At 42.4% G+C, this 22,675-nt stretch overlaps 1 protein-coding gene across 6 annotated transcripts in view; it reads left to right on the forward strand.

Annotated features, from left to right (window-relative positions):
• LOC139390606 (prominin-1-A-like) overlaps positions 1 to 22,675 on the forward strand; it is a 119,376-nt gene that overhangs the window by 87,933 nt on the left and 8,768 nt on the right. For 4 of the 6 annotated variants that reach the window (XM_071137837.1, XM_071137841.1, XM_071137839.1 and 1 more), the window contains 18 exons: positions 248 to 311; positions 614 to 703; positions 2,893 to 2,916; positions 5,086 to 5,315; positions 5,494 to 5,568; positions 5,944 to 6,007; positions 6,284 to 6,443; positions 7,964 to 8,116; positions 8,347 to 8,470; positions 8,587 to 8,690; positions 9,600 to 9,684; positions 10,954 to 11,100; positions 15,015 to 15,086; positions 18,450 to 18,542; positions 19,860 to 19,913; positions 20,077 to 20,157; positions 20,245 to 20,313; positions 20,646 to 20,735. In XM_071137837.1, coding sequence (XP_070993938.1) covers positions 248 to 311; positions 614 to 703; positions 2,893 to 2,916; positions 5,086 to 5,315; positions 5,494 to 5,568; positions 5,944 to 6,007; positions 6,284 to 6,443; positions 7,964 to 8,116; positions 8,347 to 8,470; positions 8,587 to 8,690; positions 9,600 to 9,684; positions 10,954 to 11,100; positions 15,015 to 15,086; positions 18,450 to 18,542; positions 19,860 to 19,913; positions 20,077 to 20,157; positions 20,245 to 20,313; positions 20,646 to 20,735 — 1,779 coding nt within the window. The remainder of the gene's footprint in view (positions 1 to 247; positions 312 to 613; positions 704 to 2,892; positions 2,917 to 5,085; positions 5,316 to 5,493; positions 5,569 to 5,943; positions 6,008 to 6,283; positions 6,444 to 7,963; positions 8,117 to 8,346; positions 8,471 to 8,586; positions 8,691 to 9,599; positions 9,685 to 10,953; positions 11,101 to 15,014; positions 15,087 to 18,449; positions 18,543 to 19,859; positions 19,914 to 20,076; positions 20,158 to 20,244; positions 20,314 to 20,645; positions 20,736 to 22,675) is intronic. The other 2 variants (XM_071137838.1, XM_071137842.1) reach the window with 1 other exon arrangement.

Below are 22,675 nucleotides of genomic sequence, written 5' to 3' on the forward strand. Positions count from 1 at the left end.
ACCATAGCTGCAATGACAGTATTTCTGTAGGTGTGCACACACACAAGGCTAAGTCGAGAATGTAAGAGATGGTTAGATTAAATGTATATTGTATGCTTCTCAAAGGGGTGCGTGCGTACATACAGTAATAGGTGCGTGGGTATGTGTGAGATAGAGAGAAACTGACAGAGTAACACAATCTCAGACAAAAAAAAACAGACTCACGTGTCTCAATTTCTGTGACTTTATTCTGCTCTTCTTTTCACAGCAAGTTGATTATCTAATAGCACAATACGCCACTGCCAAGAACAAAGTAATTTCTGACTTGGATAGTAAGTACAGCGCCTGAGGCCACGTCTCCATATTGTCTGTGTTCAGTCTACTGCACAAAACTCTGAATCTTATGGCCATATCAAGTTAACAGCATATTGAACGTTAAGTAGATACATAACAGAGTTGTGGTCCAATTTCATTTCAATTCTGTCGATTGAGGATGTCAACTGCAATTCCAATTCTTCTCCATTGCTTTTCTGTGAGAGAAATTGGAATTTTAACATCTATTTATTTACGTCCTGAATTCAAATGGAATTGACCCTAGCCCGAATACATAATGACGCTATTTCCCCATCCTCAGATGTGGGTCCTCTGCTTGGAGGGAAGATTCATGAGGAATTGGGGAAAGAGGTCTGTCCTGCAATGGACGGAGCGCTCCGTATGGCTGGTGGTATGTCCTGTACTTATGATATCATTTCCTCTTTCAGACCGATGCTGTCATTGTTTTTATTCTCTACCACACTGACAATGCTGTCCTCAAATTGGACACAAGTTATGAGGATCTTTTAAGAATACCCTGAGTGTACAAAACATTATTTTATTTATGTATTACTTAACCTTTATTTAACCTAGTAGCAACCTAATGATGTTAAAATATATATTTTGCGAGGGAGACATGCAAGAAAGCCAAACAGGGAAATAGCAGCATGTACATAAAATATTACAAAAAAATACAAATACACACAGAAGACAAAGTGTCACAAATTGCAGATACGGTAGAAGATTCAAAATAACCGCAACTATCAAAAACAAGTCGCGGCGATCAGAGTCTTAAAACAGGCAAGGACACTAACTCCTTAACTTGAATATCTTTTGAAGCATGCGCCAGGATGAAGGGGCATTATGGGAAAAATAAGGCTTCCTCATCTCAGTTCTAGCCTTAGGAACAGACAAGAACAGCAGCGACTGTGTACAAAGACTGTATCGAGTGACTGATCTGGTCAGTAAGGAACAGAGATACAAAGGGAGTTGTCCCATCAATGCTTTGTGTACGAAGGTATACCAGGGCTTTAGCCTCCTGGTGGAGAGAAAGGTCCATTGCATGCAATTCACAGTGATGGGTGAGTGATCTAGCATTTGTGATACATTTTAAAGCACCATGATACACAGTGTCCAGAGTTTTTAAGGTACTTGCCGAGGCCTGCATCGAGACAATATCACCATAATCCAGCAGCAATATGAAAATGCTTTGAACAAGATCCTTTCTGCCTGACGTTGAAGAGCAAGATTTGTTCCTAAAATAAAAATGTAATTTCAACTTCCGTTTCTTGGTCAAGTTATCAATGCAGTCAACAGTCTTCCCTATATAATTTATATACACCGTGAAAAGGATCGGATCAAAAATTGAGCCCCGGGCAACTCATTTCGTAATCCTTCGAAATGTCATAACCTGGCTGTGCTACACACTGTGTTCTGTCAGTACCAATCCAATGCTTCAACACATAAACCAACCTTTTTTAAGTTTATACAACAGCAGGGCATGGTCAACAGTGTCGAAGACCTTCAACAAATCAATAAAAAAGGGAACCACAGTCCTGAGCCTCTACAACTTTAGTTACCACAGTTATTGTACTATGCTTGGCTCTAAAACCTGACTAGAATTGAGATGAAGCTGTTATTATAAAGAAATCCAGCATCCCTGTGGAACGCTTTCGACACATGTTAGAGTACATGCCCTGACGAACTGAGGCTGCTCTGAGGGCAAAAGGGGGTGCAACTCAGTTTTAGAAAGGTGTTCCTAAGGTTTTGTACACTCAGTGTATGTATACAGTTCATTCGGATAGTATGCAGACCCCTTGACGTTTTCCACATTTTGTTATGTTACAGCCCTATTCTAAAATGGATTCATTTGTTTTTTCCCCCTCATCAATCTACACACAATACCCCATAATGACAAAGCAAAAACAGCGTTTTCATTTTTAAATGTATTACAAATAAAATAAAAATGGAATTATCACATTTACATAAGTATTCAGACCCTTTACTCAGCACTTTGTTGAAGCACCTTTGGCAGCGATTACAGCCTTGAGTATTATTGGGTATGACACTACAAGCTTGGCACACCTGTATTTGGGGAGTTTCTCCCATTCTTCTCTGCAGATCCTCTCAAGCTCTGTCAGGTTGGATGGGGAGTGTCGCTGCACAGTTGGATTTACCACAGGTGGACTTGAATCAAGTTGTAGAAACATCTCAAAGATGATCAATGGAAACAGGATGCATCTGAGTTCAATTTCGAGTCTCATAGCAAAGGGTCTGAATACTTATGTAAATAAGGTATTTCTGTGTTTTATTTTTAATACATTTGCAAAAGTTTCTGAAAACCTGTTTTCGTTTCATCTTGATGGGGTATTGTGTTTAGATTGATGAGGAGATTTTTAAAAATCCATTTTAGAATAAGGCTGTAAAAGAAAAAATCAAGGGCTCTGAATACTTTCCGAATGCACTGTATATAAACAATATAGAGTAGTATTGTAGTTCTTATAGAAAGATCTTGTTGCTTAGCTCGTAACATGGCGTACTGCGACTTTAATCGCTTAAGTAGACATCCCTTTCTTTCCTTTTTACTTTTTTGTCATAAAGTCAAAGTGGAGAGGGCCATTAAAGGTAACAGTAAATAAACCCTGACCTTGTGATCCCTGGCCTTGTAACCTTGAGACTTCACCCTGGTGTCACTCTTGTGATTGGTCCCCTTGTGGTATTCCTGGCTCTTGAGCCAATTGTAGCCTGGTCCAAGATCAGTTTGTACCATTGGTATGACAATGGCCATAGGAGATGGCAAGACAGCACAAACAGATCTGGGACCAGGCTAAATCACGAGGCATCCTTGTGTGTCAACAATATACAGTGCCAAGAAAAGGTGTGGAATTACCTGGATTTCTGCATAAATTGGTCATCAAATTTGATCTGATCTTCATCTAAGTCACAACAATAGACAAACATAGTGTGCTTAAACTAATAACACACACATTATTGTCTTTTTCTTGTCTATATTGAATATATCATTTAAACATTCACAGTGTAAGTTGGGAAAAGTATGTGAACCCATTGGCTAATGCCTTCTCCAAAAGCTAATTGGAGTCAGGAGTCAGCTAACCTGGAGTCCAATCAATGAGACGAGATTGGAGATGTTGTTTAGAGCCCTATAAAAAACACTCACAAAATGTGAGTTTGCTATTCACAAGAAGCATTGCCTGATGTGAACCATGCCTCGAACAAAAGATATCTCAGAAGAAATGTAGACTTGCATAAAACTAGAAAGGGTTACAAAAGTATCTCTAAAAGCCTTGATGTTCATCAGTCCATGGTAAGACACATGGTCTATAAATAGAGAAAGTTCAGCACTGTTGCTACTCTCCCTAGGAGTGGCCGTCCTGCAAAGATGACTGCAAGAGCACAGCGCAGAATGCTCAATGAGGTTAAGAATGATCCTAGTGTCAGCTAAAGACTTACAGAACTCTCTGGAACATGCTAACATCTCTATTGATGAATTTACGATACGTAAAACACTAAACAAGAATTGTGTTCATGGGAGGACACCATGGAAGAAGCCACTGCTGTCCAAAAAAAACATTGCTGCACGTCTGAAGTTTGCAAAAGTGCACCTGGATGTTCCACAGCGCTACTGGCAAACTACAGTTGAGTTGTTCGGAAGGAACACACAACACTATGTGTGGAGAAAAGAAGGCACAGTACACCAATATCAAAGCCTCACCCACACTGTAAAGTATGGTGGAGGGAGCATCATGGTTTAGTGCTGCGTTGCTGCCTCAGGGCCTGGACAGCTTGCTATCATCGACAAAAAAATGAATTCCCAAGTTTTTCAAGACATTTTGCAGGAGAATGTAAGGCTATCTGTCCGCCAATTGAAGCTCAACAGAAGTTGAGTGATGCAAACAGGACAACGACCCAAAACACAGAAGTAAATCAACAACAGAATGGCTTCAACAGAAGAAAGGATGCCTTCTGGAGGGCCCAGTCAGAGTCCTGACCTCAACCCGATTGAGATGCTGTGGCATGATCTCAAGAGAGCGGTTCAAACCAGACATCCCAAGAATATTGCCAAACTGAAACAATTTTGTAAAGGTCCAAAATTCCTCCTGACCGTTGTGCAGGTCTGATCCGCAACTACAGAAAACATTTGGTTTGAGGTTATTTCTGCCAAAGGAGGATCAACCAGTTATTAAATCCAATGGTTCACATACTTTTCCCACCCTGCACTGTGAATGTTTACACGGTGTGTTCAATAAAGACATGAAAACCTATAATTGTTTGTGTATTATTAGTTTAATAAGACTGTGTTTGTCTATTGTTGTGACCTAGATGAAGATCAGATCAAATGTTATGACCAATTTATGCAGAAATCCAGGTATTTCCAAAGGGGTCACACACTTTTTCTTGCCACTATATTTGGAACTGTACAAACTTACCTTGCGTGCCATCTTAATTATGACTCGATATGAATATATTAAGTTTATGGCCTTCCAAGTTCCAATCTTGCTCCAACAGTGGATTGAACCTGCAACTATTGTTCAGCTGTTCAATTCTAATTGCTGCCCCTGTGTGAATGTGTGTGTTTTTGTGTGTGTGTATAATCACGGCTAGGGTATGACTGTGCATGTGTGTGTGTATTTGGTTTGGTGTGTATGTACTTGCGTGTGCATACATTGAGTGTTTTTGTGACTATGCCTTGTACATTTGTGTGTGTGTGTGTCTCTATAATGCACTCTCACACACACTTACCACCTCTCCATCCTACCCCGTCCCCATCCCAAGCCATGCGGGAGACCAAAGACGCCCTGGAGAACGTGAGTATGTCTCTGGAGGTTCTCCAGGAGGCGACAGGGAAGCTCCACTTCAACCTGAGCCTGGTGCGCTTCAGCCTCAATAGAACCCTCAACGACCCGGGCTGCAACGATGAGGACTCGGACGCCACCACCGCCCAGCTCTGCCTCTCCATCCGTAGCTCCCTGGCACAGCTCCACGTCAGCGCCAACTTCACCCGGGTATGCTGGCCCGCTTTATTGAAGATGATAATAATAGTCATACAGTGATATTTTGATTTATATAGCAATATACTATTTGCCATCTGGTCTATTTAAAATGTATTTTTGCCCATTGTGTGTGCTGCGCTACCTGAGGAAAATCACGTTGTAAGTGTGTGCTGTCTGTGATGTGCTGCAGTTACCTGATATGAACAATCAGCTGGAAAGTGTGAATCAGTTGATGAAAACGGACCTCAGCAATATCATTCAAAAGGTGAGTCTAGAAATGTTGCAAAAGCTTTAGGTTAAAATTGGATGTTGTGACATTTAAAACAATATATATTTGTGATACTGTCGCAGACGTGCCTTTCTATGGATGTGGAATCTTAATGACCAGTTTCTCACAGCAGGAAAATAATCCTGCAGCAACAGGAAATGTGAAGTATTGTGTGGATTATAATGAATTTACATTTTTGTTGGGGGTTGACACATTTTTAGTTAGTACGAGTCAAGTCTAACATTTTAAAGTGGAAATTACAAACTTTAGAAGCCTCTTTTAAACCTCAAATACACTACAAGTTTGCATTTTTCCTGCAACAACAGGGTCATCAAATTAAGATCCCACACCTGTACTTTCTCCTCCAAACAGGGCTACTCCTCATTCAATGACACTCCAGGCATGGTGAGTGACCAGATGAGGAACGTATTCGAGGGTGAGTGGCATCTCTCTTTAACCTCATGTAATGCTCCTAAAAAAGTTTCAGAAGAAACTATATGAAGGGTTATATCATTTTGAGTGTTCAACTTTGCATTACCAAATCAGTCAAATCATGTATGGTGTGAATACTCATTGAAGGTAAAGCCCAATAAGACCAATTGCCATATTCCAATTAATGACCTACACCTGAACTGTCTTACCCCAGTACCCCAAAATATATTGTTGTATTACTCCATTAATTCACCAATGTCTCTCCCTCCCTCTCTCCCAGGAGCCCGGGGCATGTTGGACATCATCGGCACCAACATCAGCAGCTTCTCCAAGGTGTTCCCTGTACACAGCACTATGGCCAACTTCACCAACTTCATTAGTCACACACACTCCAAGATAGAAGACTCCTACCCCGAGATCGACCAGATCGACTTCTACAGGTACAATCGGGAACTGGGCCTCGCTTCACAAACCGGGCGTCCCAAACGGCACCCTATTCCCTATACAGTGTACTACTTTTGACCGGGGCCCACGATGTGCTCAGAGTTTTAGAACAAATACATTTCTGTTTTTAACTGAACATTGTCGGGAGTTATTGCATCATTCCAAGCAGCAGAGGTCACTGTGACATAATGTAATAATGAATCAGGAGTTTGTTCAGTCAGTTATCTTTTAAGTATACCCTGGACCTGCCCACGCATACATGGCCTCCTGATGTTGCCCTCTTTGACCAGCTGTGCTTATTACACCCATTACATTTGATTGAGCCCTGAGATGGGGGGGGCTGCGTTGCCGCTGGGTACCCATGGAACCTTCAGGCCGCGACAGAGAGCGTTGTGATGCCGCCATGCATTTTTCATTGCCGCGGGCGGGAGCAGGCGGTCAGACAGACTACTTGGGATGGAGAGCATTTTTGTTGCTGCTTCAAGTTCAGCCTACCTCGCCTCTCTTTTGTTGGGCGTGCGAGATCAAATGTGCCTTATGTGTGGTATCGATGAAGTCGGCTGCGTGTGCGGAGAAATGTGCTTCCCAGTGGTAGGCTACGGCTCCGACATTGACTGGACGTAAATACCCTGTTGATAACACATTTATTTGTCTATGCCTGCAAATCTGTATCTACTGTAGCCTATTAAGAGCAACTATTTGTCGCAAAATATTCACAAATGAATAGCCACATTTTTGTTGCTTCAAGTTCAATAGCCTACCCCTCCTCTCTTTTGTTGTGTGTGCGAGATCAACTGCGCGTATACCCAACGTGTGGCCTCAGTAAATAGCCTGTAGGCTGCAGGGGCAGGGAAATACGGACCACGGGACAGTTGTCGTTCCAAGGGAATCACCTTCCTAAATAGGATAGGCTATAGTTTATGCTCCGACATTGACTGGAAATCAACATTGATAACACATTTGTTTTACTCTGTCTGCAGATCGTGCCGCTCCTAAAAGTTATGCAAAACTTAGCTTAAGTCTAGTGCGCTCCTATTCTAATTTCAACCCCAACTCTGCTTTCTTTCAAACTACTGTAGGTCTAGCCTATTGGCTGATATACCCAATAATACCAATAGTGTAATATAATTGGCCTGGTGTGAATCTCTGGTAATTGAACCTATTTATTAGGCTATTTTTGCATTTTGATCTGGCTTAAGGTGGCAAAATTGCTGAGACCGGGGGCTGCAAAGCTAGCAGCATCTCATACACCTACAATAACATTGCGGGACTACGGTCAGGCTCGGGACCAGTTCTTGTGGGAGCGGATAGGAGTCGGACAAGAAGTTAGCAGGAGCCGGCAGGTGCGGTATGAAGAGCTGAGGGAGCCATGTGAAAAGCTTCTGGAGCGGGATGAAGGAATCAGTCCCGTGCAGACCTCTACCCAGACCTCTACCCGGCGAACGTAGTCTGTAGCTCCATCGTTATTATCCATCATTACTCGTCATGGTGTACTGACTCCAGGGTTCCTCTACAGGTGGATTTGCTGTATTGGCCTGTGCTGCATGGTGGTTCTCATCCTTGCTTTCAACTTCCTGGCCATACTGTGTGGCACCATAGGCTATGACAAGCACGCCTCCCCCACCACACGGGGCTGTGTCTCCAACACCGGCGGCACCCTGCTTATGGCGTGAGTAGTAGGCTGGCAGGCTGTACAATTGGCTCATTCATCCCCCCTCCTCTCCCCTGTAACTATTCCCCAGGTCGTTGCTGTAAATGAGAATGTGTTCTCAGTCAACTTACCTGGTAAAATAAAAAATAAATGACAAATTCTGGCCAGCTGACAGGCTGTCTCTCTGGCTGACTGACTGGTTGGCTGGGCATCTGTCTGTCTATCTGTCTATGCGTGTCTCTCCACAGCGGTGTGGGCTTCAGCTTCCTCTTCTCCTGGATACTGATGGGAGTGGTGACCGCCACCTTTCTGGTCGGGGGCAACTTGGAGAAGCTGGTCTGCGAGCCCTTCCACACCAAGCAGCTCTTCAAGGCAAGTTATGATGTGGTAACTGTTAATGTGAGACTGTCTAGGTATTGTAAATGGTCTTGCTGTATAATAATGGTCGAGAAACTGAATGATGGTCTTACTAGTCATTTGTGTCCCAGGTTTTGGACACTCCTCACCTGGTGAACCCTGAGTGGAGGAACTTCATCCCAGGGTACATGTACAACGACTCAGACCTGGATCTCACAGTGGAGAGTCTCTACAGGTAATACTTTACAGGATGTATGTATGTACCACTTCCTGCTGGGGATTCATCTGTGTGTGTTTTAGTGATGGTTTATGTTTTACATAGACCTGCTGGAGAACTATATTGATTACTTATGAATCGAACTAGATGATAACACTAGCTATTTCTGTTTTGTGGTATTTTTTGACTGGAATAAATGTCACAGGAGTCTCCTCACATTCTCTCTGACATTGCTTAGTAAATTATTTAAAATATTGAAACTAGGGAGAGGGATTTAATGCTTGAGGTTTCTTTCCGGCCTAGATTTCATCAACTTTCATCATCTCTCGATTAGAACAGGCAGCAAATCTGTGTTGTAAGACCATCACGTTGTGTTCCCTATTAGAAACAGGGTTGTTCGAGCCCTAGTTGCTGATTGGCTGAAAGCCATATGACAATATTTATTTGAGGCAAGTCAGTTAAGAACTAATTCTTATTTTCAATGACGGCTTAGGAACAGTGGGTTAACTGCCTTGTTCTATACTATTTACTACTATACTATATTTGCTTAAATATAGTTTAGTTGCCTCAGCTACTCCTGCCCAGTCAAAAAGTGACCCATGAGATAGTGTATACCTACATGACCATAGGAATTCCTTTACTCTTACTTTACCCTTGCACCCTTGAATGTGTACAAATGGGAAACGTTGGCCATGCTGACTTGATTTTATTGCTTTGGAAAAGCTCTCTATGAGTGACTTGTGAGTACACTGCTTGTAAAATGACTGGAAGGCAGCAATACGGAGTTAAGGAGAGTGTATGAGGTTCCAAATGTATTCACCGGATGGCGGTCGAGAGAGCAAGCTAACCCCAAAAAATGTATGAATGGACATGTGACGATGATGAATTCTCTCTCTCTTTTCTCCCTCTCTTGTTCTCCTCTCTCAGTAATTGCAAGGAGAACAGAGGTATTTACTCTGCCATGCGCCTGGACAAAGTCTTCAATGTCACACCCTTCCTAAACTCTAGCCTGGTCAGTATTCACATGCAGTGTGCACTCACTGTACTGCATTCTGCATACCTGTGCATGAAAGTCAAACTCACACCTAGTCCGACCTGAGCTTACATACCGAGTACTTTCTAATACTTGCGCTTGGTTTAGCTTGCCGGGTACAATGTAACCAACGCAATAGTCCAAATGAAAACACTGAGGCCTGAAGAGTCATGTCAGCTCGTTGAGTGAATCCAATGCCTAGGTTTTAGCTCAGCAGGCAAACACAGTCTTGCGGTGTGCAGCAGACCCAGGCGATTACAAACAGGCTAACACTCTCTATTTCCTAATGGTGATTCATTAACATTAGCTAAATGGTGTTATCCTTGCCAAAACAAAGAGCAGGCTAGTGATCTGTAGCGTTAGGATTCCTTCACCATTACCTCAGCTTGTATCATTGGGACTTCCTTGACGTGATGCCAGTCCTGTCTAGTGTCAACCAACCGGACCATTCTGTATTAGTCAGCCAGCTGGCAAGATCATCTTGCTTCTGTTATTGTACGGACTAGCAATAAAGTTGAGCTGGCTAGTGTAGCCTAAGTTACAGTACATTACACAAATTGGCTGTATTTACAGTTCTTCCTATGTTCATTTTCATGTATTTTTTTATACTGATTTCACCTGCCAATTTTTACATGGAGCACATTCAAATATAATGATAATGTATTGTCATATTTTATATTTGAATGCTACAGCCTCTGGTTTTTAATGAGGTACTTTGCTGCTGAAGATTTGTGTCGCTTGAGGCTTAAAAAAAACTCCTCACTGTATTTTTTGGTCCAATGATACAAAATGAAACGAAAACAGGCCGTCCTAATCTGTACTCTGTATCAATGAATGGGGTTGCCTAGGAGGACCCTCTGCGAATTAAGAATTTGAATGGGGCTCAATGTAAAGTTTATGTTGCCAGGGTAACAGAGTCCTTTCCCCCAACACACACAAAAACAAAGGGGTTTGTGTAACACTGGCTGGTCTAACGTGTAAACAAGTTTGTTCTAGGCTTGTCTCTGAAATAGTGGTCTTGACCATTGAAGTCTATTTCTATTCCATTTCTATGGTCTATTTCTATGGTCTATTTCTATGGTCTATTTCTATGGTCTATTTCTATGGTCTATTTCTATGGTCTATTTCTATGGCGTAAACAAACCGACTAGCTCCTGCTTCATAACACATATGTAGCCAATACATACTGCATTCATAGCTATTGCTTATCCTTTTTGTAAACGGACTGTTCTCCCTCCCTGTTTCCAGTACACCAAGGAGGTGGGGAAGATGTTTAACGATGTGAAGATTGACCTGAGAGTTATCGTTCTGCTGGAGTCTGAGGGGAAGCAGAACCTCATTGGCTTCTCTGAGACGGGCGTCAACAGGATCAACTACGCAGCCTATCTAGAGGAGGTATTATACTGGCATTGAGGGGGCATCTCAATCCAAAATGACGTTCTCCCCTGGTCTCCTAGCATTCATTTCTATAGTTTAATGTGGCTTTCTCCACTTTTCTTCTCTCCTTTATGTCAAAAGTACGGTGTCCTTTCTTTCGCCTTAATAGTGTGTGGTGTTGTGGTGTTGGAGGGCCAGGGAGGGGGCACTCTTCCCTCTGGTCTACGGACATCCCAATGCCCCAGGGTAGTGAAGGGGACGTTGCCCTGCGTAAGGTGCCGTCTTTCGGGATGGGACGTTAAATGGGTGTCCTAACTCTCTGTGGTCACTAAAGATCCCATGGCACTTATCGTGTTGAGGACAAATTCCCAATCTGGCCTTCATACCATCATGGCCACCTAATCATCCCCAGCTTCTAATTGGCTCACCTCTCTCCTCCCCCTATTACACTTCCCTAGGTCGTTGCTGTAAAATATATTATGTTCTCAGTCAACGTACCTGGTAAAAACAGGATAAATAATAGTCTACTTTGGCTTCCTCTCCTAAAAAATTGAAATATCACATTTACATAAGTTTTCAGACCCTTTACTCAGTACTTTGTTGAAGTCTCGAGTCTTCTTGGGAAACGACGCTACAAGCTTGGCACACTCTGCAGATCCTCTCAAGCTCTGTCAGGTTGGATGGGGAGCGTTGCTGCACAGCTATTTTTAGGTCTCTCCAGAGATGTTAGATCGGGTTCAAGTCCAGGCTCTGGCTGGGCCACTCAAGGACATTCAGAGACCTGTACCGAAGCCACTCCTGTGTTGTCTTGGCTGTGTGCTTAGGGTCGTTGTCCTGTTGGAAGGTGAATCTTCACCCCCAGTCTGAGGTTCTGAGTGCTCTGGAGCAGGTTTTCATCAAGGATCTCTCTGTACTTTCCTCCGTTCATCTTTCCCTTGATACTGACTAGTCTCCCTGTCCCTGCTGCTGAAAAACATCCCTACAGCATGATGCTACCACCACCATGCTTCACCGTAGGCATTCAGACCAAAGAGTTTAATCTTGGTTTCATCAGACCAGAGAATCTTGTTGCTCATGGTCTGAGAGCCTTCAGGTGCCTTTTGGCAAACTCCAAGTGGGCTGTCATGTGCCTTTTACTGAGGAGTGGCTTCTGTTTGGCCACTCTACCATAAAGGCCTGATTGGTGGAGTGCTGCAGAGATGGTTGTCCTTTTGGAACATTCTCCCATCCTTACAGAGGAACTCTAGAGCTCTGTCAGAGTGACCATCAGGTTCTTGGTCACCTCCCTGACCAAGGCCCTTCTCGCCCATTTTCTCAGTTTGACCAGGCGGCCAGCTCTAGGAAGAGTCTTAGTGGTTCCAAACTTCTTCCATTTAAGAATGATGGAGGCCGCTGCTCTGACATGCACTGTCAACTGTGGGACCTTATATAAACAGGTGTGTGCCTCTAAATCATGTTCAATCAATTGAATTTACCACAGGTGGACTCCAATCAAGTTGTAGAAACATCTCAAGGATGATCAATGGAAACAGATGCACATGAGCTCATTTTCAAGTCTCATAGCAAAAGGTCTGAATACTTATGTAAATAAGGTATTTCTAAAAAAAACTGTTTTCGCTTCTTCATTAGGGGGTAGATTGCTGAGGATTTTTTTTGTACTTAATCCATTTTAGGATAAGGCTGTAATGTAACAAAATGTGGAAAAAGTCAAGTGGTCTGAATACTTTTCGAGGGCACCGTACCTTCAAGAGGCACACTAGCGTACTCGTACAAAACACAACTCAACAAAAAGACAGGTATCATTTCAGATGCTAACCTGCTTAAACGCATCCTACAGTAGTGACTTATCTTGTGAAAGAACTTTATTGGAATTTATTAAATAGTAACCGCGGTAGGTGTTCCAGAAAGATCCATAACTGTCAAATCACGTCTTATCTCATTTTAGGACGTACATTTATGACGGGATAACAGAATGGGATGTAGGATTTTGCTTCTGTAATGGAAAAACCCAGGATTTATCCCGTCTTTTACATTTGAGATAAGATAAGAATGGCAGGATTTTGTTCTGTAGTACGCCCCTGACTTTGATTACGGTGATATCTAACAGGTTTAAGTAACACACATGCAAAGAGTGTGATTGAATTGCGAGGATCGACCAGCAAGATGGTTAAAAAGTCTGATGTACTCATTTACAATCTGCCTCTGTGTTTACAATGTATAACTGCTCCATTGACTTCATGTAACATACTACAGACATCCCTTCCTGGCTTTACAGTACCGAATGAGGGCCAAGACATTACATATGCGCGTACAGATTTTAGGATCGTTTACCAGGGAGCGGGCGGCAGCTGGGGTCTTCCTGGGGTCTTCCTGGGGTCTTGCTTGGGCATACAGCTTGACATCTGTTAATAGAGTTGGCTACATTTCCAGAATTACAAGCTAGGTATTCATTCTTGCATTTATTTTGCGGTGAAGGCAACGATTTCACAGCGGCTGTGCTCCACTGCTAAATGAATATCGTGGAATTACTGATGTATCTCTAGAGATTGCATAGTTTATAGCTACTCTTGCCAAAATCAGTGTTCCATAAGCTATAGACTTGGCAGTTTTCCACCCTTATACCTCAGACTATTTATACCGAGCAAAAATATAAACGCAACAATGCTACATTTTCAACGATTTTACTGAGTTACAGTTCATGTAAGGAAATCAGTTGATTGAAATATATTTATTTGGCCCTAATCTATGAATTTCACATGACTGGGAATACAGATGTGCATCTGTGGGTCATAGATACCTTTAAAAAAAGGTAAGGGTGTGGATCAGAAAACCAGTCAGTGTCTGGTGTGACCACCATTTACCTCGTGCAGTGTGACACGTCTCCTTTGCATAGAGTTGATCAGGCTGTTGATTGTGGCCCGTGGAATGTTGTCCCACTCCTCTTCAATGGCTGTGCAAAGTTGCTGGATATTGGCAGGAACTGGAACACGCAGTCGTACACGTCCATCCAGTGCATCCCAAACATGCTTGATTGGTGACATGACTAGTGAGTATCCATGCCATGGAAGAACTGGGACATTTTCAGCTTCTAGGAATTGTGTTCAGATCCTTGTGACATGGGGCCGTGCATTATCATTCTGAAACATGAGGTGATGGCAGTGGATGAATGGCACGACAATGGGCCTCAGGATCTCGTCACGGTATCTCTGTGCATTAAAATTGCTATCGATAAAATGCAATTGTGTTCGCTGTCTGTAGCTTCTGCCTGCCTATACCATAACCCCACCGCCACCTTGGGGCACTCTGTTTACAATGTTGACATCAGCAAACCGCTCGCCCACACGACACCATACACGTGTTCTGTGGTTGTGAAGCCGGTTGGACGTACTGCCAAATACTCTAACATTATGTTGGAGGCAGCTTATGGTAAAGGAATAAACCAAATTCCCTGGCAACAGCTCTGGTGGACATTCCTGCAGTCTGCATGCTCCCTCAAAACTTGAGACATCTGTGACATTGTGTTGCGTGACAAAACTGTACATTTTAGAGTGGCCTTTTATGAAACATGGGAACAACACTTTGCATTTCTATTTTTGTTCAGTATATGTCTTCTCTATCAGAATCTGTTAAATAATCTGTTGAATTCAGGAGAAACACGGTCGTCTTATGGCCTCTTACTGCAGCATGTGTAACTCTTTACTTAAAACCAGCTATAATGCTTTATGACTTGTTATAAGCGTGCATGAGCCTTTATAGTGTGTTATTATAAGGCTTGTACATGTTATGCATCTCTATGTTGCACAACTGACTCTATTATGCAATTGTAAGATGAGAATACATTTTAAGGGGGGTCATACATGTTTATGGCAAGTGTTATAATGCAAAATAACAGCGTCATGCTGCATTATTATCCTATGTCTGTTCATTTGCAGGTTAACAAAGGGGTGACTCAGGTGGACTTGCTGTCGTACGCCAATGAGCTCGAGGCACAGACAGACCTTATGGTGAGAGGAACATACAACAAAACTCCCCCCCAAAATCAACACTGCTCCAACCATCCACACAATGTTTTCTCAGTGTACCAGTTGCAAGGCACTTGCATTTTACAGTTGCATTTTACACCACGATCCAAGACCGGGATCAAATGGAATGGAAGTTCAGATCTAAAACTGTGAAAGCTCCGTGTGTCTTTATCAACTGCACAGCCTCGCCGGCGGTTTGCTGTCGACAAACACACACACACACTGAAGCAGTCTGTGGAAGCACTTTTTAATGTTCTGCCTTGCCTTTGGGGGGCGGGGGTTTGAGGCTCACACAAGCTCCCCATTCATGGCCCAAAATGTTGCTGAGTCCAACTCTGGGTCCTCCTACGTCTGCCATGTGGCAATGGAGCTAGTTTAAAGTGGTGTTCTGTGGGGTGGTATGTGCTTATGCCTGTGCCCCCTAGTATTAATTTGGTGCCCATCTATTCTGGTACTGGTTTTTCCTGTTGGCATAGAAGACACACACTCGCTGGACACTCAGACTGGTTCACCCATAGAGATCCTATAAATTATTTGATTCTGTATGTAATTCTGTGGGTTCACTATGTCGTTTTTATGCCGCATTACATTCATTGATTTAAGGCAGTCTCTTATACTAAGTAGGTCTGTGTATTGTAGAGTTTTGCGCAGATTGCATATTGCTCTAAATATTTATACATCTATATGTACATGAATGTATGTATGTAGGACTAGTTTACAAAAGGGTATTTGAATGACAACATCTGTGTGTGAGCGTGTGTGTGCGTATGTGTTTGTTCATCGGAACCTGTGTGTTTATATACAGTACCAGTCAAAGGTTTGGACACACCTACTCATTCAAGGGTTTTTCTTTATTTTTATTAGACATCAAAACTGAAATAACACACATGGAATCATGTAGTGTAGGAATCATTATAGTCCCCCTAAGCGCAAACCAGATGGACTGGCGTATCGCTGCAGAATGCTGTGGTTGCCATGCTGGTTAAGTGTGCCTTGAAATCGAAATAAATCACTGACAGTGACACCAGAAAATCACCCCCACACCATCTCACCACCTCCTCCATGCTTCACGGTGGGAAACACACATGTTGAGATCATCCGTTCACCTACTCTGCGTCTCACAAAGACTCGGCGGTTGGAACCAAAAGTCTCAAATTTCGAGTCATAGGTTCAGCAAATCCCCTTATTGTTTGGGATATCGTTAAATGTTTCAATTATTCAATTCAATGTTCATCAATAATAAAAAAGCAGTTTCTGACTAAAGAAACAAGACTAACAAGGGAAATACATAAACTAATACAGTTAGATAGCAATAAAAATGATACCACAGAGATACAAAATAAGTTAGTGGGAAAACAAAAAGAACTGGAGGAACTTATTCAAGAATGATCTAATGTAATCTATTACAAAAATTAAGCAAACTGGATGGAATATGGAGATCAATGCATCAAATTCTTCCAGAATCTCCAACACAGGAACACATTTTAAAAGAGGAAGCTAAATATTTTAAGCAGATGTTTTTCCGTCTTACCCGTCTTTTCCGTCTTACCCTCACCCACTGAATGACAATTACTGTTAGGAATTCTTTCAAAAAAAAAAAAAAAATGAAAATTAACAAATGTATAGAAAGCTCAGTGCAAAGGACAAATTACAGAGGAATAACTTTTTGAGGCAATTAAATCCTTTCAGTCTGGAAAACCCCCAGGGCTTGATGGCTTACCTGGTACCTTTTTTGATATACTCAAAGCTCCATTGTTAGCTTGTTTGAACTACTCCTATAGAAATTATAGTCTGTCAGGTACTCAGCAGGATGGACTGATTTTACTATTATTAAAACAAGACCCAGATGGTAAATATAAAGATACAGTCTATCTTAAACTGGAGGCCTCTTTCACTTCAATGTTTTGATGTAAAAATACAAGCGAAATGCATAGCACTCATAATTAAAAAGGTTTTACCAGGTATTGTTCATCCTGTTCAGACCGGTTTTTTACATGGACTATACATTGGAGATAATATACGACAACTACTAGAAATAATGGATCATGAAACACTTAAGAAGCCAGGCCTGGTATTTAGAGCGGATTTTTGAAAGGCCTTTGAATAAGTAAGACTATTTTATTCATAAATGTCTGCATTTTTTTTCAATTTCGGTGATTATCTTATAAAATGGGTAAAAGTAATGTGTAGCAACCCCAGTGTAAAACAGTACATAGCAGCTACTTCTCAGAGAGTTTTGAATTAGCAAGAGGAGTTAAACAAGGGTGTCCGATGTCACCATATCTATTCGTTATGGCCATCGAAATGCTAGCTATTAAAATCAGATAAAATAACAACATTAGTGGATTAAAAATCCAAGGTTTAAGCTTAAAAACAAAGGTGTCAATGTACGCTGATATCTCAAGTTTTATATTAAGTCTGCAAGCTAGATCCCTGCAATATCTCATTGAAGATCTAAACTTTTCTGGACTTTTTGAGGCAAAAAAAGGGGGGGGGGGTCTTGGAGGGCTGGTGGCCTGGTGATTGGAAGCTTGGGCCGGTGGCTGGTGGATCGCTGGTTCGGGTCCCTGTTTTTGACCTTGTGGGAGATCTGTCGATGTGCTCTTGAGCAGGGTGTTGACCCTGGTTGCTTCTGTGTGTCGCTCTGGATGGGAGTCTGTTAGATGACTAGTCTGATGTCGTTGTTGAGCGGCTTCACTGCAAGTATGTTGTATGTTTTAAAAAAAAAATGAAAATGTAAAAAACAATTTGGACTCATCAGACCAAAAGACTGGTCTAATGTCCATTACTCGTGTTTCTTGGCCCAAGCAAGTCTCTTCTTATTATTGGTGTCCTTTAGTAGTGGTTTATTTGTAGCAATTCGACCATGAAGGCCTGATTCACGCAGTCTCCTCTGAAAAGTTGATGTTGAGATGTGAGAATGCCAAGAGTGAGTAAAGCTGTCATCAAGACAAGGGGTGGCTACTTTGAAGAATCTCAAATATATAAAATAGGGTTAGGGTTAGTTTTTTTTTTTTGGTTACTACATGATTCCATATGTGTTATTTGATGTCTAATAAAAATAAAGAAAAAGCCTTGAAAGAGTAGGTGTGTCCAAACTTTTTACTGGTACTGTGTGTGTGGTAGCCTCGAGGTTAGAGCATTGGGACAGTATCCGAAAAGTCACTGGCTCAAATCCTGGAGCCAACGAGGTGAAAAATCTGTTGCTGTGCCATTGAGCAAGGCACATTGTCCAGGGGTGCTGAACAATGGTGACCTTTTGGATACTATTATTATTACCTCTCTTATTACTGTATGTGTTTATGTGTGTCTACTCTGAACCTCTGTCTGTGTGTGTGTCCACAGCCCAAGGGGCCCCTCCAGACCTCTCTAAAGGGCCACGCCAACAGTCTCCGGCAGATCCACAGTCAGCAGGTCGTCCCTATGGAGCAGGCCATGGTAATCAACAATCTATCTTCAATCATTATTTTTTTTAGATTAACATCCATGTCTGGGCCCATCAGTGCTCGGCTTCATTAAACTAGCAGAAATGGCCATGGCCCGTAGTCGTGCTCTATCTACCCTTTTAGGAAAAAAGAATCAGACCCAGATCAAACCAGTAGGTCAGATAGTTTCAAAGAGTTGAAAATGTATGCGGTGCGCTCAATTTATTTGTACGCTTTTGGGAGTACGTATTAAATGGTTTGCTCTTTTGGGACTATTCCATTGTTTGCATTGTACCGGGCAAACCAAACCAAGTGCAGCACATCTGACATATGTATTTGACCCAGTATCTTACTGGTATCTTACTCTTTAATAAGTTCAAAGGCATATGTTAAAAGGACCCAACAACATATACTTACACGACATCACTGTAGGCCACATATAATGTGCTTTTCCCCGAATATGATAATATACCCATTAATAGTCAGTGTACTTCAAAGTAATTCCACGAACTGCAATCTTGTTACCAAGAAAGGCTGAGTTTTAGAGGTCTGTCTTATCTTTTTATTTGAATATTTCCCTTTTAACTCTTTTTACTTCAACTAATGGCTTCCAAGAAATATGTTAGAGCGAGGGTAAGCATGTGTCTCCACAATGGACCTGTGTTCGTCTTGTAATGTTGAGGGTGATGACATGCCTTGCTCATATCGATATCATATCAAATTATTGATGTCATATCGAATAATTGATATTGGTGTTCTCACCACTAGTGTGAGTTGTCCATGCTCCTTGTACCTCGAATCCAAGGGGCTTTTCCCTGGCATGCCCTGACCATTACCATGAACTTTCATTCTCTTTCAGGTCAGGATATTTAGTACAGCATGCTGATTCAGACCTGTATGACATGATTGATTTTGCATGAGCAAGATTGGGTCCGTTATATGCCTTGTAAAAAATCAATCATTCATGATATGTAGATTAGTCTGTCTGTAATTGTTAATCCTGTAATTATTCGTCAGTAGTCTGGTGCATGTGCTGACTAATGACCATGTACGTACTGTATACTGGGACCAGCATGGAGTTTGTCACTTTTTTTACATGTTGCACGTACAGTATCAGTCATCACGAGTGGTCTTCACGTGTTCAAATAGTATTGAAGAAAATGTATTATGAATTCATGCGAAAGCACTTTAATTGGGGTTTTGACATATCTTGCAGCACATTTCTCACGACCAAAATCCACATGAAATGGCGTTGTTGGAGTATGTCTCTAAACCCTGACCTTTAAACCTCTGGGATGTTAACATGTGTTGTGCATTTCCCCTTTTAAAGAGTATGCTGAACCAGAGCATCAGACTACTGGAGAGGACGGCCTCAGACCTGCCGGTAAGTGGGCCTCCTACGAACCATGTACCCCAACAGTTCACGCTGACTCAATCAACATCAAGCATTCGTAGTACATCCATAAACGCTGAACAAAGACTCCGGAGCAGCTCCATAGATTCTTACGAAAGCTTCTTGAGCATTATTTTCCCTCTGTTCTGTCCAGAACAAAGTCGCTGATGTACTGGCGACCATAGAAGCAGCGCAGTATCTCATATCCCAGAATGCCACACAAGTCGTCAATCAGGTGATTACTATGGCTTACCAGTAATTGTTTACATTTCGATGCTACAGTAAAACTCAGTAGCTAACATTTTATTCCTCTCTCCATTAGGAAACGGAAAAGTACAAGCAAAACATTGTTGGTTATTTCAGGCAATACATAGAGTGGGTCAGGACTTCTGTAAGTATTTGTGTTCCAACAGTTTGTTAATGCCTTGGTTTTCCCCCCTGTAGCATAAGAAGGAAATTAGATATAGCAGAAATATTGCATCTCTTGTCGTAAATTACAGTCTTACTGTTTGAACAGAATGCTTCTCACAACTTAATTGAATTGTGCCAATAGTGACAGTGCTGCTGACTTGTTTTCAATCAACTTGGTCATCAATCGTGAATTGTCCAAGTGTAAAGCTATAACGTCCCTTCATTTTCCAGACATTCCAACTGGCAACTTTCATAATTGTTTGCCAATGGTATAACTCTAACATATGCTCTTTGTTTGCATGGTTTACCCAGCTGACCATGGAGGTAGCGGCTTGCAAACCCTTCAGCAACATCGTGGACACAGTGGAGATCGTAGCCTGCAGCTTCTTGGTTGACTCATTGGTAACTAAAAACGCAATATAAGGGATCCTTTTAAAACATGCCTGAAACGTCTGTTGGGCCGTTGGGGTGCAGACAGGAAGGCATGCAGGGCCTAACTTGAAAGGGGTGAGGGGGTTGGAGGTTGGTCTCTTGAGAGGGTTCACATTGTCCTTGTACCGGTACAGTATGTTCACACAGCCATGTGCTGCGCTCTGCTAAAATATGTGATGTGTAGGGGCACACACACGGTACATTCTACTGGCATGGGTCCACACAGCTCCCTCAGTGTTCTCCTCCAAAACCCCCTAGCCCGCCAGGCCCAGAAGACAAGGCAGGTTCTTTCTGAGGGCCCCAGGTTTTAGCGGACGCTAATGGCATGATATAATGAAGGCACAGGCGAGATACAGGGGACTATGTGTGTGTAAGGTGAAGGGTCTGTAGTGGAGATGGGTGTGGGTAGGGAGTTTAGGGGTTTGGGAGGTAAGGGGGGTTCCGTGACCCTCAACAGAGCTCCATCAGACAAATGAGCCCCCCCCCCCCAATCACCCCATCAATCACACCCAATCACACATAATCACCCCCAACCTCGCCTGATTTAGAACATACAGTGGGGCAAAAAAGTATTTAGTCAGCCACCAATTGTGCAAGTTATCCCACTTAAAAAGATGAGAGAGGCCTGTAATTTTCATCATAGGTACACTTCAACTATGACAGACAAAAAAATACAGAAAATCACATTTTAGGATTTTTTATGAATTTATTTGCAAATTATGGTGGAAAATAAGTATTTGGTCAATAACAAAAGTGTATCTCAATACTTTGTTATATATACAAAGGGTTGGCAATGACAGAGGTCAAACGTTTTCTGTAAGTCTTCACAAGGTTTTCACACACTGTTGCTGGTATTTTGGCCCATTCCTCCATGCAGATCTCCTCTAGAACAGTGATGTTTTGGGGCATTGCTGGGCAACACAGACTTTCAACTCCCTCCAAAGATCTTCTATGGGGTTGAGATCTGGAGACTGGCTAGGCCACTCCAGGACCTTGAAATGCTTCTTACGAAGCCACTCCTTTGTTGCCCGGGCGGTGTGTTTGGGATTATTGTCATGCTGACAGACCCAGCCACGTTTCATCTTCAATGCCCTTGCTGATGGAAGGAGGTTTTCACTCAAAATCTCACGATACATGGCCCCATTCATTCTTTCCTTTACACGGATCAGTCGTCCTGGTCCCTTTGCAGAAAAACAGCCCCAAAGCATGATGTTTCCACCCCCATGCTTCACAGTAGGTATGGTGTTCTTTGGATGCAACTCAGCATTCTTTGTCCTCCAAACACAACAAGTTGAGTTTTTACCAAAAAGTTATATTTTGGTTTCATCTGACCATATGACATTCTCCCAATCTTCTTCCGGATCATCCAAATGCTCTCTAGCTAACTTCAGACGGGCCTGGACATGTACTGGCTTAAGTAGGGGGACACGTCTGGCACTGTAGGATTTGAGTCCCTGGCGGCGTAGTGTGTTACTGATGGTAGGCTTTGTTACTTTGGTCCCAGCTCTCTGCAGGACATTCACTAGGTCCCCCCGTGTGGTTCTGGGATTTTTGCTCACCGTTCTTGTGATCATTTTGACCCCACGGGGTAAGATCTTGCGTGGAGCCCCAGATCGAGGGAGATTATCAGTGGTCTTGTATGTCTTCCATTTCCTAATAATTGCTCCCACAGTTGATTTCTTCAAACCAAGCTGCTTACCTATTGCAGATTCAGTCTTCCCAGTCTGGTGCAGGTCCGCAATATTGTTTCTGGCGTCCTTTGACAGCTCTTTGGTCTTGGCCATAGTGGAGTTTGGAGTGTGACTGTTTGAGGTTGTGGACAGGTGTCTTTTATACTGATAACAAGTTCAAACAGGTGCCATTAATACAGGTAACGAGTGGAGGACAGAGGAGCCTCTTAAAGAAGAAGT

This window comes from Oncorhynchus clarkii, chromosome 31 (assembly GCF_045791955.1).
Source record: "Oncorhynchus clarkii lewisi isolate Uvic-CL-2024 chromosome 31, UVic_Ocla_1.0, whole genome shotgun sequence".
Lineage (NCBI taxonomy): Eukaryota > Metazoa > Chordata > Actinopteri > Salmoniformes > Salmonidae > Oncorhynchus > Oncorhynchus clarkii.